We start from the raw sequence: 13779 nt of genomic DNA, 5'->3' as shown, positions 1-13779 counted from the left end.
TGGGAGGGGCCTGAGTCAGGTGGGGGTGCTGGGCGGGGCCTGGGCTGGGTGTTCTGAACACTTCATTCTTGTCTGTGTGACGGTCCTGCCTGGCAGGCTGACTGGTGGTTGTCATTGCAGAACATACTGCGAAGACCCTGTCACAGAAGGAATGGGAGGAAAAGCTGCTGGTGGTGAGAGAACGGAGAAGAGACTGAGGTGTGGCCAGCCTGGGTGGGGAGAGCTGGGGGGCTGTAACTTTCTAGGGTTGTGACACCTGCCTTGACTGAGTGGCCTGCCTGGGGGAGGGACAGATGGGTGTCTGGGGTGAGGACTGTCACAGGTTGCCGTCCTGCTCTGACAGCCAGATTACAGGGGCTTTGAGCTGCCTGGCCACGGCGCCTTCTGTCTTCCATTGCCTGGCCCAGAGCTGTCTGCACCCTAACTCATTGCATGTCTGCCTGGACTCGAGGGTCACCTACCACCATTCAGAACCATGGCACAGGACCACCCTCCCCAGCCTGTTTGGGAGGCCAAGTTCCCAGCCTCCCTGTTGCTCCTGCCTGCAGTTCCTTCGGGACAGTCTTGCTGTCGTGTCTGACAACACATGGATCTGCCAGCTGAGCCTGGAGATGTGCAAGCAGCTACCCTGCTACAACGGGATGCCCCAGGAGAAGGTGCGGGGGGGAGGAAGCCCCAGGAGAAGGTGCGGGCGGGGGGAGCCCCAGGAGAAGGTGTGTGTGGGGGGAGGAAGCCCCAGGGGAAGATATGAGAGGGGTCCAAGAGAAGGTGCCCAGGTCGGGGGCACCCTGGGAAAGTGGGGGCGAATAGCCTGCTGAGGTTTTCTGGGCATAGTCCTTCAGTCCAAGTTCCTAGGCTTAGATTCTGTGTCACTTGGTGCCTGAGCCCACCTCTGGGCCCTTGTGGCTCTGGCAGAGCTGAGAAGAGAAGGCCTATGAGCCGCCTCGTAGTGGCTGGTGGCTGGAGACTCCCCGCTCAGGCAGTGGCCAGAACCACGGGTTCCCAACAGCCCCTCCCACGTTGGCTGGCAGTGCCGGGCCGCCCTCCACCGGCACCCGCACAGTGCACGCCCTGGTTTGCTGCAGAACTTCCTGTACAAATGTGTGGGGACCACCCTGGGTGCTGCTTCCAGTAAGGACGTGGTGAGGAAACTCCTGCAGGAGCTGCTGGAGACAGCCAGATACCAGGAGGAGGCCGAGCGCGAGGTGCCAGCACCCCCCCACCCCCAAAGCCCTGGGCCCACGGCTGGCTGGCAGTGCTCGCTGTCCTCCCTTAGGCACTAGTGAGTGTGAGTGCATACGTGTGTGCTGTGCACAGATGCAGCCCTATGGTGTGTGCAGTGTGCATGCATAATGCATGCTGCTCCTGTCCTCACCCCCAAGCCCCTGTCTATCCCTGCCCAGTGTGAGTGCCCCGTGCACCTCCCCAGGGCCTGGCCTGTTGCTTTGGGATCTGTGCCATCTCCCACCTGGACGACACCCTGGCCCAGCTGGAGGACTTTGTGAGGTCGGATGTGTTCAGAAAATCCATTGGCATCTTCAACATTTTTAAGGTGCAGCAGTCGGTCCGGGGAGGAGGTCTGGTGGGACTGGCCTGGGTTCTAGCGTCTGGGGTGGTGGGGCGGCTTGGCTCTGGGTGCCCTGCAGGCCAGGGGTGGGGTGGAGAGCTGCATCCAGCCTCTGCTTCCTCGTGGGTGGGGCGACTGAGTGTGGGTTCCCCCTCAGCCGGTGACAAGGGGCACCCAGCCCTCCCCCAGTCTGGGTGGCAGGATGAAAGCTGCCGCCTCCCCTGGCTGTCTGTTCATCTCTGCCCCCTGGTGGCCGGTAGAGGCTGTGTTCTTGCCAAAACCCATTACAGCAGGACTGGGTGCCTGTACCCGAGGCCTGTCCCAGTCACAGACTCTCAGGGCTGGGCTGCTTGCACGGGGCTGGCCCACACTTGAGTGTGTGTAGGTGTGGGCAGGCCCCACGGACAGAAGAGACCCTGGCTCGGCTTCCTCCTGCTTGACCCTCCCACCTTGTTCCCTGCTCAGACCTTTGATCTTTGTCCCTTGGTGCCCAAAGAACCTAGATCTGGCTTGTCCTGCTGTTCCCAATGGAGGGGCTCTCCCTAGGGCTGGTGTGGTCGGTTAAGCCTTTGATGTTGCTGGCAGCCCTGCCGTCTTCCAGGGGGACTTGGGGCTTGCATGGGAGGCCTCCTGTGTGGGGTGTGGGATGCGGGACGGGGCAGAGGGGCTGACTGTGTGATTGAGGCCTGCTGCCCCCCACGCCCAGGACCGGAGCGATAATGACGTAGACAAAGTGAAGGGCACGCTGATCCTGTGCTACGGGCACGTGGCGGCGCAGGCCCCCCGTGAGCTGGTGCTGGCCAGGGCCGAGTCCGACATCCTGCGGAATATGTTTCAGTGCTTCAGCACCAAGGTGGGCACAGGGCGGGCGTCCAGGGTGGGCACTGACGCCACGACCTGGCATCGCACATTTTAATGCCTCTCACTTTTTGTTGTTCAGGTTCTGGGAATAAAGGTAGAGACCAAGGTACAGTGTGTAGGAGATGAGTGTGGACTGTGCTTTTCTCTCTCTGCTGGGCTGGGCTGGGCTTCACGGGAGGAGCCAGGGGGCGCCCTCATGTACCTGGGAGCAGCCCCTCCCCGCTCTGGCCTGGCCCTGGATGGCAGTGGGAAGAGAGGGCCTCTGCCCCTTGAGTAGTGGTGGCAGGTTGGCAGGCAGGGCAGGGAGCTGTGGACCTCAGTCCCTCTCCTGGCTCCAGTCCCCAATGTTCACGGGGCCAGCCTCACAGCTGCTCCTGGAAAGGGCTAAGCTCTGAGCCAGCGACAGTGGCCTCTGGCCTCACTAACATGTTTCCCGCTGGGACCGCTGGCACTAACCCGGAAGCCCTTCTGTGACCACCAGGCCCTCGCCTCGAAGACAGACGCTCTGTTCTCCTGGGGCTGCTGGGGGAGGGGCTGTCCTAAGAGTCGTCCCCCTCAGCCCATTAGAGTGGGGGGCTCCACCCATGCCCCCAGATAGCTGTCCTCACTACCTTCCCCAAATCCTCAGAGGCCAGTTTAGGGGGACAGGCAGGGGCATCCCCATCTGGTGGGGCTCTTCTTGGGTGTGCTTCCTTCTCCCACCTCGGGGGCCCTTCCAGCCACAGGGTGCAGGGGACACGGGACAGAGCTCACCATCTGCCTGTAGGGCCTGCCCACGGCCATGACCAGGGCCTCAGGGCCTGGGCCAGGCAGAGAGCTGAGTGCCTCAAGGTGCCTTCACAGGCGCTCTCTTGTCCTTGTGGCTTTGACAAGCCCTTAAGAACAGGGGCGTGTGGTCTGGCCTCTTGCTGTGGGCAGCCTCCTTTATGGGCTCAGCCCTGTGGACCCAGGGGCAGTGGCGGGGGAGCAGGTGTCGGCGGCTTCCTGCAGCCTGCTGTCCCTGCAGGACCCGGGCCTGCAGCTGTGCCTTGTCCAGAGCGTGTGCATGGTGTGCCAGGCCATCTGCAGCAGTGCGCAGGCCGGCTCCTTCCACTTCACGAGAAAGGCAGAGCTGGTGGCCCAGATGATGGTGAGGCCGCACGGGTCTGGGGTGCCTGGGGTGGCTGCAAGGTGCTGACTCGGACGAGGGGAGGCGGGTCTGGGGAGGCTGGGGCATGTGCAGTGAGGGCCCAGCACCTACTTGGCACAGCCTGATGGGAGCTGGAAGGGGAGGAGAGCCGGTGCTTTGGCTCAGGGCTGTCACGGGCTGCCCCTCAGGACTTCATCAAGGCAGAGCCCCCAGACTCCTTGCGAACACCCATTCGGAAGAAGGCCATGCTCGCCTGCACCCACCTGGTGTATCCTTTCCTCTGGGCATGGGCTCCTGGGGTGAGGGCACAGGGTCACGTGAGGGTGTGTGTGGCTGGACAGACCCCACCCTTAACTTACCCCTCAGCTCCCTGGAGCCTGAGCTGGAAGAGCAGGTGCAGTCGGACCTAATCCACAGCTGTCTGCACAGCGTCATGGCTGTGCCGCCCGAGCCCGAGGGGGAGGGTGGTCCCCAGGAGGTATCTCCACGTGCCCCTCACCCCCGCCCATGTCTGTGGGGGCAGAGGAGAGGCTGCGGTGGGCGGTGTGGTCACTCATGGGCTGGCACCCCCTTCCCGCCCTCCAGTTCCTATACCTGGACACCATGCACGCCCTTGAGGATCTGCTGAGGAGCATCCTTCGGCGGAACATGACCCCCCAGGGCCTGCAGCTCATGGTGGAGGTGTGCAATGAGGTGCACGGTCCGGGGGAGTGGGCACCTGGCAGCCAACCCTCCATTATTTCTCAGGGCCCGCCTTGCCCCAGGGCAGCACAGGGGTCATTTGGTGCTTTCTGCAACTGGGGTTTGTGGGTAGGTGTGCAGGTGGGGTGGGCCCTCACCCAGATGGGGCCTGGAGCCCATTCCTGCATTTCCTTCATCTCATGGTGCTGGGAGGCAGAGACCCTGCAGGTGCCCCAGATGTGAGCTTCTGATCGTCTGGGGCCATCGAGATGCCGGGATGGCAGGTGGTGGCCATGCTGTCTCCCTCCCTGGGAACTCCCCATCCCTCTGTAGGTCCAGCTCTGGGTCCACCTGGGGGGCCATGTGTGTGATCCAGGCCAGCAGGACAGGGTTGAGCTGCAGCTGTGGTGACCCACCCTGATGTGGCCTGTTGGCCCCTGAAGCTTGGAAGGGTGGCCTGGCAGGGCCGCTGACCTGCCCACTGTGCACAGGCCCCTGCCTCCTGGGCTATCCCCTGGGCACCTGTGTGAAACCCCCATCTTCCCCAGCACCTGAGCCCGTGGATCAAGTCCCCGCGGGGCTACGAGCGGGTGCGGGCGCTGGGCCTGAGCGCTTGTCTGCTGCAGTTCTTCCTGGAGCACCTGCACGTCAGTGTGAGTAACAGGCAGTGACCACACAGTTGCCCCCACCTTCCTGGGCATCCCATTCCCGGGTCCCATGGTTGGGGCCTGCGTCGGCTGCCCTCCTGCCCCCTCTTATCCCACACCGACAGTGTCCGTGCTCTTTCTGAAGACGTGGACGAAGGCCGGTCAGGGCCAGGAGTGTCCTCGGGGCTGGCCACTCGGAGTTCAGTCTGACGGAGCCCACATATCACCCAGGACTGATGTGTATTATGGTCCCCAAGTGAGGGGACACGTGCTGGGGAGTGGGGTGTAGAGAAGATGAGGGCTTTGGAGGCAGAAGCAGCAGGTAGGCAAAGACGGAGCTGACCACAGGGGATGTTTGGAAAAGGCAGGGACGGGGACAGCTCCGCAGGTGGTTGGAGCTGGCCTGAGAGCCAGTGTGTGCATTTCAGTGTTTGGTGAGACACTCGGAGCTCGTGTGTGCGCTCTCCCAGAATTCCAGTGTCCTGCGAGGCCGTCCTGCAGGTGGTTTGGGGTTCCTGTGGCACAGCCCTGGCACTCCTGTGGCAGCTGTGACGGGACCCGAGGACAGTAGTTGCACCAGGAGCGGCTGAGGGTGGGCGCCTCCAGCCCTCCCCAGGGTAGCGGTGGTTGTCAGTGTCACTGTTCTCGGGGCCTAAGTACTGCTGATTGTTGCTATGGAGGGAACGGGAGTTTGCAAGACTCCTCTGTTACTTGTAATGAGCTTTTAGCGAGTTTCCTGTGCTTCTCAGATTATCATCCCAGGCTGCATATCCCCTTTCAAACGCTGGGGCTTTGGCTTTCCCCCGGTACTTGCACCTTCGTCCCTTCTCCATCCAGCACGCTGGGGACACGACGAGACGACACCCCCTCCTGGGAAGTTTCGCTGCTGAGCCCAAGGCTTGACCTGCTGGGCCACGTTTACTCTTTCTCATGCTCCACACATCCACATATTTTAATGAGGACTTTGATTTTGAAATTTATTGATCTGAGTGAGAAAAGGGGAGAGAGAGAGTGAGCCCTGCACTTGTCCCACTGATTTCTGCGTCCCTTGGATGCTGCTTGTATGTGTGCTGACCAGGGGTCACACCTGCAGCCTTGGCATTAGGGACGGCGCTCCAACCCACTGAGCTACCCGGCCAAGGTCTTAATGAGGACTTTTATCAGGAGCACAGACGAGGTTGCCAGATGCCTTTTTTCCATCGATCAGGGTGATTGTAGGCTTTTTCTCTTGCTGTTTTACTATTTTTTAAAAATGTGCCCAAGCTCTCATTCTTCATGTGGCCAGATCTGCCAGGTCTCCCAATGGCTCTTGCCTTCCGTGTGTGCATGGCCAGGCTTTCCCCCTCAGGCTCTCGTGCCTGGTCTTCACAGGACCCCGTCCAGCTGTAACAGACATCTGACCTCGCCAGAGCAGCAGCTGGCCCCCGGGTTCTTTGCCCAATACTCCAGCCTCCCTCCTCCCACGAATCCCCAGGCTGGTGGCTCCAGGACCAGAAGGGGGCAGGGGGCAGGAAGGCTGAGGGGTGTGAGTTGGGGGTTGTAACTGGTGTTGAAAGGCCCAGGGCAGGACTCAAGGCTCAGTGTTTGAGGAGAGAAGAAAGTGCCCTGAAAAACGGGACCAGGACCAGCGAGGGTGAAGGGGCCTGCAGTTTCCCTCCTCTGGTGGGATTTGCCCTCTGGGGGAGGGGGTTTCCCATGGGGGTTGGAGGACTCATCAGAGCCCTGCCCCCTCTGCTGCCTGTGGGGCTCCATCTTTGTCTCCTGCTTGGCCCTCTTAGGTGCCCCAGTAGACTGTGTATGGTCTGAGCTGGGCCTAACTGGTACAGGCAGCACCTGCCCTCCCCCTACATTCCCAGGGCCCCAGCTCCCCTCTCTGGCTGCCCCCCGCCCCAGTGTCCCCACAGCACCTCCCACCCCTCCTCTCCAGGCCCTGGTGCCCTTCCACAACCTGGGCCTCCTCGTCGGCCTCTTCTCCCCACGGTGTGCGGACCTGTGGCCTGCCACCCGCCAGGAGGCCGTGAGCTGTGTCTACTCCCTGCTCTACCTCCAGCTGGGCTACGAGGGTGAGCCTCTGGCTGGGCAGAGGTGCTGGAGGGATGAGGAGCAGTCTGGGCCCCGGGTGGCCAGGGAGGTCCTGCCCAGCTCCACGTGCCTCCTGCCTCCGCAGGCTTCTCCCGTGACTACCGGGACGATGTGGCCGAGCGGCTCCTCACCCTCAAAGACGGCCTTGTGCACCCCGACCCCGCCATCCTCTTCCACGCCTGCCACAGCATCGCTCAGGTGCCTGCAGGCGCCCACAGAGGGAGGCCGCTCGTGGTCTGGGCTGGGAGGGACTTGCATCGTGGGCGCGGGGTGCAGGGCGCTGGACGGGGTGCAGAGCAGGGCAGTGGGCTTGGGGCACAGGGATGGGAGCACCAGGCTCCAGTGGGGAGTTGGGGCTTCTCTGACGGGGCCATAGCCCCCGGCACCCGGCAGGAGCTCCTGACAGCGCAGGGCCAGGAAGAGGGTGTGGAGGCTGGAGGGACCTGAAGGCTGAACGGCGCTGGCCCCGCCCAGAGGCACTAGGTCTGGAAGCCCTTCCTCTGCTCTGCTGACCACAGCCCTCTTCCCAGATCATCGCGAAGCGCCTCCCGCCCGATCAGCTCATCAACCTCTTGCTCACCTTGTTTGAGAGCCTGGGAGACCCCGACAAGAACTGCTCCCGAGCGGCCACGGTCATGATCAACTGCCTGCTGAAGGACCGGGGCGGCATGCTGCTGGAGAAGGTGGGGCGGGCTGTCTGGGCCTGTGGGGCAGGGGCGGGGGAAGTGGGGGCTCCCTGCTCTACCCCCTTTCCCTGCGGGTCTAATAGGGACAAATTCTCTTGTGTGAAGACTGAGGTTAGAGTTTGGCAGAAGTCACTCTGTTCAGAAAGTGAGGTGGGGAAAGGAACCGGGAAGCACAGGGCTGCGCGGGGTGGAGCTGGGAGCTGGTGAGGCCTCAGGCTGAGAGTCGAAGGCGCCTGCGTAGAGGGCCCCCAGCAGGCTCACCCAGAGGCCGCTGAGGTTCACACTGGCCTGGGCGACTCCCCACAACGACTGCAGGTTGGAGGCTCCCTGTCTCAGGTGGCCCCCAGAGTGCGAGGGTGGGCCCCTTTCTGGTGGGTGTGCCTTGGCTTTCCATGAGTTCTAGTTGCGTTTCTGCACACCTTTCCTGGTCCCTCCAGCGACCCAGCAGGCTGGGCCCATCTGTCTCCTGGGTTGTCTGGCCTTTCTCACTGATTTGCAGTGGTATGTGATACCTGTGGACACGAATTTTCTGTTGGGTGTCGCAAATGTCTTTTTCTCTGGGAGGGTGAGCAGGCAATTTGCTGATGGGGATTAGCAGCAGAAGGGCCCTGTGTGGTGTAAGGCTGGAGAGGAACGGGCACTCAGGCAGGGGTGGTGGTGGCCTCAGGACCTGGGAGGGGAAGTATGGCAGGAAGTTGGGACAAAGGCACAGCTGTGACAGTCGGGGTTTGCTGGGCGAAGGTTTGGATTTTATTTTGCGTTTTTTTCCAGGTCAGATGTGAGCAGTAGGAAGGTGTCCTGTGGCTCTGGGCAGGTGGAGAGGGACTGGCCAGCTGGAAGCAGTGGCCATTGGTGGCCCCAGTGCACTCATAGCGTTCCATGTCGTGTCTTTCCTTTCAGCTGTCGACAGACACTTGGGTCGCTTCCAGCTCTTAGCTTCTATTTTAAGAATAAGGCTGTGAACATGGTGTGTAAATATCTTCTTTGCATTCGTTTTCTGTTCTTTTGGGTAGACACCCAGGAGTGGAATTGCAGGTCATATGGTAAATCTGTTTTGAGTTTTTTGAGGAACCACCATCCTGTTTTCCATAGTAGTTGCACCAGTTTGCATTCCCACCAACAGTGCCTGAGGGTTCCAATTTCTCTCCATCCTCGTGGACACTGATTATGGCCCTTTTGTTGTATAGCCCTTCGGATGAGTGTGAAGTGGCATCTCCTGTGGGCTTTTCGTCCATCCTTACCGAGGATACTTTTTTCCATTGATTTCTAGAGACCGTGGAAGAGAGAGAAACATCAATGTGAGAGAGACACGTGGATTTGTTGCCTCCCACATGTGCCCCCACCAGGGCCGGGGATTGAACATGCAACCCAGGTACATGCCCTTGCCCGGCGGGAATCAAACTCTAGATCCTGTGGGGTGCGGGCCAACGCTCTAACCGCTGACCCACAGTGGCCAGGGCTCCCCTGTGGTTGCGATTTCCATTTCCCTCACCGTAGGTGATGCTGAGCGTCTTTTCATGGGCGTGTTGACCATTTGTATGCCTTCTTTGGAGGAATGTCTATTCAAGTCCTTTTCCTCCTTGTAAATCAGGCTGTGTGATTTTGTTGTTGAGTTGTATGAGTTCTTTATATATTCTGTATGTTAGCCCCTTACCAAGTGTACGACTTGCAAGTATGTTTCCCCATTCTGTAGGTTGCCTTTTCACTCTGTTGATTGTGTCCTTTGATGCATAGAAGTTTGATGTGTTCCATGTCTATTTTTGCTGTTGGTGTCAAAGAAACCATCGCCAAATCCAGGGTCATAAAGCTTTCCCCATTTTCTTCTAGGAGTTTTATAACTTTGGGTCTCCCCCCACCACCCCGTTCTTGGCAAAGGCAGGCGCCCCACATGCAGAGCCAGCTGCTGGGCTCCTGGGGGAAAGCTGTCGAGCCATCTCCTTCCAGCTCAGGGTCAGACACGAGCAGGGTTCCTGACTCTCAGGCTCATCCTTAGCAGATCTGCCTCCTGACACCTCAGCTGCAGTGACGTGGCCTCTAGTGCCTGGTGCCCACGGGGATCACATGGGCCGCATTTCCCTTCCTGCATGAGAGAGCTTGGCAGGGGGACCTCTAGGAGACACCTGGACACTTCCTCTGACATCAGGTCAGAAAATGTGGTTCTAGCAGGTGACATGTGACCCATGATCGCAAAGGAGAGCACATTGTAAAGAACAGAGGGCAAGACGGGCCACACAGCAGGCTCCTCACCTCAGTTGTTGGGGAGGCGGGAGAAGGCCTGGGCAGGAAGCACAGCTCAGGCTCAGCACCTCCCACTGCCACGCTGCCCGAGCTGGGAGCAGAGGCGTCGGGTCCAGGAGACATGGCCATGCCCAGGTTCTGGGAAGGGGCATGGAGAGTGGCCCCCGTTCTGTACTCGAGGTGTCGCTGTTCACCAGCCCTTTGAGAGGGGACCCCATGCACACACTGCATGGAAGAGCAGGCGAGGCCTGGCCTGGGAGGGTTCACGTCAGCCACACCACGCCTTCTCGAGGTCCCATGGGGCAGGTGGCTTGGCCAGCCCTGCCCAGGACCCAGCGGTGGGTGGAGTGCACCGTCTGCCAGCAGCCCTGTCCCCGCAGCTCTGTCTCCCCATTTTTCACCTCAGACCACGGTGTTTTCCAGGTGTGCAGCATGCCGTGGGGGTCCCTGCGGTCGGGGCCAGCACCTGCTGAGGGCAGGGGACCCAGAATGATGAGGCCATGCGGAGCCTGCTGGAGGCCAGTAGGGCCCCCCTGGTGCTGAGGAGGCTTCTCGCTCTGGTTGCCTCACCGGTGGCTTCTGCAGTGGGGGCCACGGCCCTCCCTCTCCTGGCCCATCCCAGCCTCAGTCTGGGGATTGGTCAGCCTCTCCTCTCTCTCCTGCATCCCCACCCGCTGCCCGCCTTTGCCTTGGTCAGAGCGCCTGAAGCTGGGACACCCTAAATAGAATGTCAGAGCCTGTTGGCCTCAGTGCTCCACACAGATCCAGAGGGCACCAGGCTCCCGTCTCGGCCCCAGCCCCACGAGGGGCCCTGCAGCTCCTGGGCTGCCCACCAACCCCATATGGACAGCACCTGGCCCCCGGGCTGCCTGCTTCCAGGCCTGACCAGCGCCCCCCGCCCGCAGGTGCCCGAGATCATGAGTGTGCTGCGTTCCAGGCTGCAGGAGACCCGCGAGGAGCACGTGCTGCAGTCCGCCCAGCACAGCGTGTATGTCCTGGCCTCCCAGCACTGCGTGGCCGTGGTGACCAGCCTCCTGGGCAGCCCCCTGCCCTTCGACAGGTACCAGGTGTCCACCAGCTGCTGGGGTGGGCACCGGGCTCGGGGGTACCTGCGCCCCCAGTTTCCACCTGCCTCTGCACTTGGTGCCTCCTTTTGGGAGCCAGCAAGACCCCAGGCCCTGCGGGGGGGAGACACCCTCTAGGTTTCAGTGGGCACCCTGGGCTCACGGTCACGAGCTGTGCCATCCACTTCTCCTGGCCTGTCTCTGTAGGGTGTCACCCCCATCTGTGAGCAGACCCTGGGGCCTGGCCCTCACTCTGAGCCAGGAAGGGATTCCCGTCCCCCGTGTCGCACTCCCAGCTCCCGAGCTCCCATCGGTGCCCATCCTCCTGTCCCCCGCGTCTCCTCCACCACATCACCCTATTGGTGGTCGTTGCTGCCCGCGCTCCCTTCTTTGCTGGCTTCATTATGGATGGAGGTCCACTGTCACTTGGAGACCCTGTGCTCCTTGCGTTGCGGGTCCTGTCAGCCTTGCTTTTGCGCTCGCTCCACAGCCATCACCTGGCGAAGCACCTCTCCTCACTGGCGAGGGTTTGCGTTGAGGCGCATCTTAGCGCTTGCCTGGTACCTCCTCTGTCCTCCCATCTCAGGCCTCATCATCTTGCTGATGCAGCTGGAACGTCATCTGTTCCACTCAGTTGCTTTGGGGGTTGTACACTCTGCCTCTGTCCCTTCAGTGGTTGTTTTAAAAATGACCACGTGGCCGAAACCGGTTTGGCTGAGTGGATAGAGCGTCGGCCTGTGGACTGAAAGGTCCCGGGTTCGATTCCGGTCAAGGGCATGTACCTGGGTTGCGGACACATCCCCAGTAGGAGATGTGCAGGAGGCAGCTGATCGATGTTTCTCTCTCATCGATGTTTCCCTCTCTCTCCCTTCCTCTCTGTAACAAATCAATAAAATATATTAAAAAAAAAAATGACCACGTGGGCACGGGAGGTGCCTGCATGGAGCCGCCCGCCCAGTGTCACCGTAGCTCCTGGGTGATCATTCTGGGGTGGTGCCTGTCCATTTTTGCATGTGGCTCTTTGTCCATCCCTTTGCTTCAGTTTTCATGGGGGCATCACTTACACAGAGGAGCCTGAGGTCGTCACAGGGTTCCGTGGTGACGTGGGCGGCCTGGTGGATGGAGCCTGTGGATGTGCTGTCTCTGGCGCATGTGTGGTCGCTCTTTCTTTCTGGTCACTTGGTGTCCTGTGGGCACCCGGCTAGGACAGGAATGGGCTGACTGGGTCAGAGTTGGCATGTGCAGCCCTACCCCCCATCTCACGTGCCCGTTTTTACACAGCCTGTGAGCTAAGAACGAGTCTCACACGTATCAGTGGTTGGAGAAAATCAGGAGCATGTTTCAAGACGTGAAATCACGTGAAGGTCGGTCTCAGTGTCCATGAGGAACATGTTATTGGGCCCAGCATGCCCCCTTGTTCCCACAGCAGTGTGTGGCGGCCCAGGGTGCCAGGGGATGGGCCGTTAATCTGCCCACCGCCCATGTCCCCTGGGTGTGTCCTCGCCATCCTGGTTGGTGTGTGCGTCTTTCCATAGGGCCACCAGGTTTTGCTCCTCACTCTACAACTCGGCCCCTCACTCTCCTCCCACTTGAAGAGCTTCCTCCAGGGCTCCCTTGCTGAGGGTCTGCTGCTGCAAACGCTGGACTTTGTCAGCTGAGATGTACTTGTTTTTGTTTAGTTTGGTGTGTTTTTTAATTTGATTTTTTGTTTTGAGAAAGAAGAAAGGATAGGGGGAGAGAAACATTGACGTGAGAGCAAAAATCGATCAGCTGCCTCCCCCATACCTCCCACTGGGGATCGAGCTGAAACCTGGGCATATGCCCTGACCGAGAATCAAACCTTCAGTGTACAGGACGATGCCCAACCCAGTGAGCCACACTGGCCAGGGCCTGGAATGTATTCGTTTGCTGCCTTCTTGACTGTTTGCAGCGTTTGGAATTCTGGTTTAGCAAGTTTTTTTTTCAATGTGTGTGTGAGATCAGCGGTCGCCAACCTTTCGGCCCTCACAGACCACCATCGGTGACCACTGTGTCAGATGATGTGCTGCCTGTGGCCCCTGAGTCTCACTGGCGAGCTGTCTGAGGGGCCACGTGCTCTCCTGGGATGCGCAGGAGCCATCCCTTGTCGCTGGCTTGTGCACGTTTTGGCTTGGGCCCCGGGGTCCTTGGATTCTGCTGGGCAGCGCTGAGCTTCCTGCGTTCTGGACACTCCAGCCTGCTTCTTTCAGTCTCTTTCTCTGCTCCTGGGGCCCAGGTCAGTGCCTGTAGACCTTCCAGTTCCGTCTTCTTGACCCACCGTGGCCTCTCCCCACGCTGGGTCCTGCTGGCTCCTCCCATCCATCCTCCAGGTCCCTGTTTCTACCTTCTGTTGCGTCCAGGCTGCACACGTGCCCACCAAGTAGCGCTGCCCCTCTTCCTAAAGGGCTGTTGCTTCTCTTCCGTTTTTAGAGTTTCCCGTTCTGTCAGGTATTTGGTGTCACTTCCTCTGTACACACGCTGACATCAGAGCCGTCTCCTGTGCGTCTGAGCCCCGACTGCAGGGGCGTCTGCTTCTCTCACAGGCTGACTTCCGTGTGCCTGGTCTCAGCCACGTGCTGCGCGCTTTGTAGATGCTCCCGGGACCCCTCCCACCGCCTCACTGAGGCCCTCTGTTTATGGACCCCTGGGGTCAGGCGAGGTGTGGGTTTAGGTCTGAGTTCAGGGCACCATTTCCCCCTGGCTGGAGCTGAGTGTGGTGGGCATATGGGGGGTTTAGCTGGGGCTGGCAGTGGCCTCACGGTGACCACCCTCCTTGCCCCAGCCACACCTGCTCCCTGTGGCGGGC

The 13779-nt window shown here is 60.4% G+C and overlaps 1 protein-coding gene across 1 annotated transcript in view; it reads left to right on the top strand.

The window, feature by feature from the left end:
• Positions 1 to 13779, top strand: part of MROH1 (maestro heat like repeat family member 1) — a 35446-nt gene that overhangs the window by 15569 nt on the left and 6098 nt on the right. The window contains exons 18-33 of the mRNA XM_006775165.2: positions 121 to 173; positions 549 to 656; positions 1086 to 1205; positions 1430 to 1552; positions 2274 to 2420; positions 2508 to 2534; positions 3435 to 3557; positions 3746 to 3825; positions 3924 to 4035; positions 4143 to 4238; positions 4787 to 4891; positions 6813 to 6948; positions 7053 to 7165; positions 7498 to 7650; positions 10797 to 10951; positions 13756 to 13773. Coding sequence (XP_006775228.1) covers positions 121 to 173; positions 549 to 656; positions 1086 to 1205; positions 1430 to 1552; positions 2274 to 2420; positions 2508 to 2534; positions 3435 to 3557; positions 3746 to 3825; positions 3924 to 4035; positions 4143 to 4238; positions 4787 to 4891; positions 6813 to 6948; positions 7053 to 7165; positions 7498 to 7650; positions 10797 to 10951; positions 13756 to 13773 — 1669 coding nt within the window. The remainder of the gene's footprint in view (positions 1 to 120; positions 174 to 548; positions 657 to 1085; positions 1206 to 1429; positions 1553 to 2273; positions 2421 to 2507; positions 2535 to 3434; positions 3558 to 3745; positions 3826 to 3923; positions 4036 to 4142; positions 4239 to 4786; positions 4892 to 6812; positions 6949 to 7052; positions 7166 to 7497; positions 7651 to 10796; positions 10952 to 13755; positions 13774 to 13779) is intronic.

Source organism: Myotis davidii, unplaced genomic scaffold (assembly GCF_000327345.1).
Source record: "Myotis davidii unplaced genomic scaffold, ASM32734v1 scaffold1509, whole genome shotgun sequence".
In the NCBI taxonomy this organism is placed as follows: domain Eukaryota; kingdom Metazoa; phylum Chordata; class Mammalia; order Chiroptera; family Vespertilionidae; genus Myotis; species Myotis davidii.
Note: the sequence above shows the minus strand (reverse complement) of the source record. Positions and strands in the feature narration are given on the sequence as shown.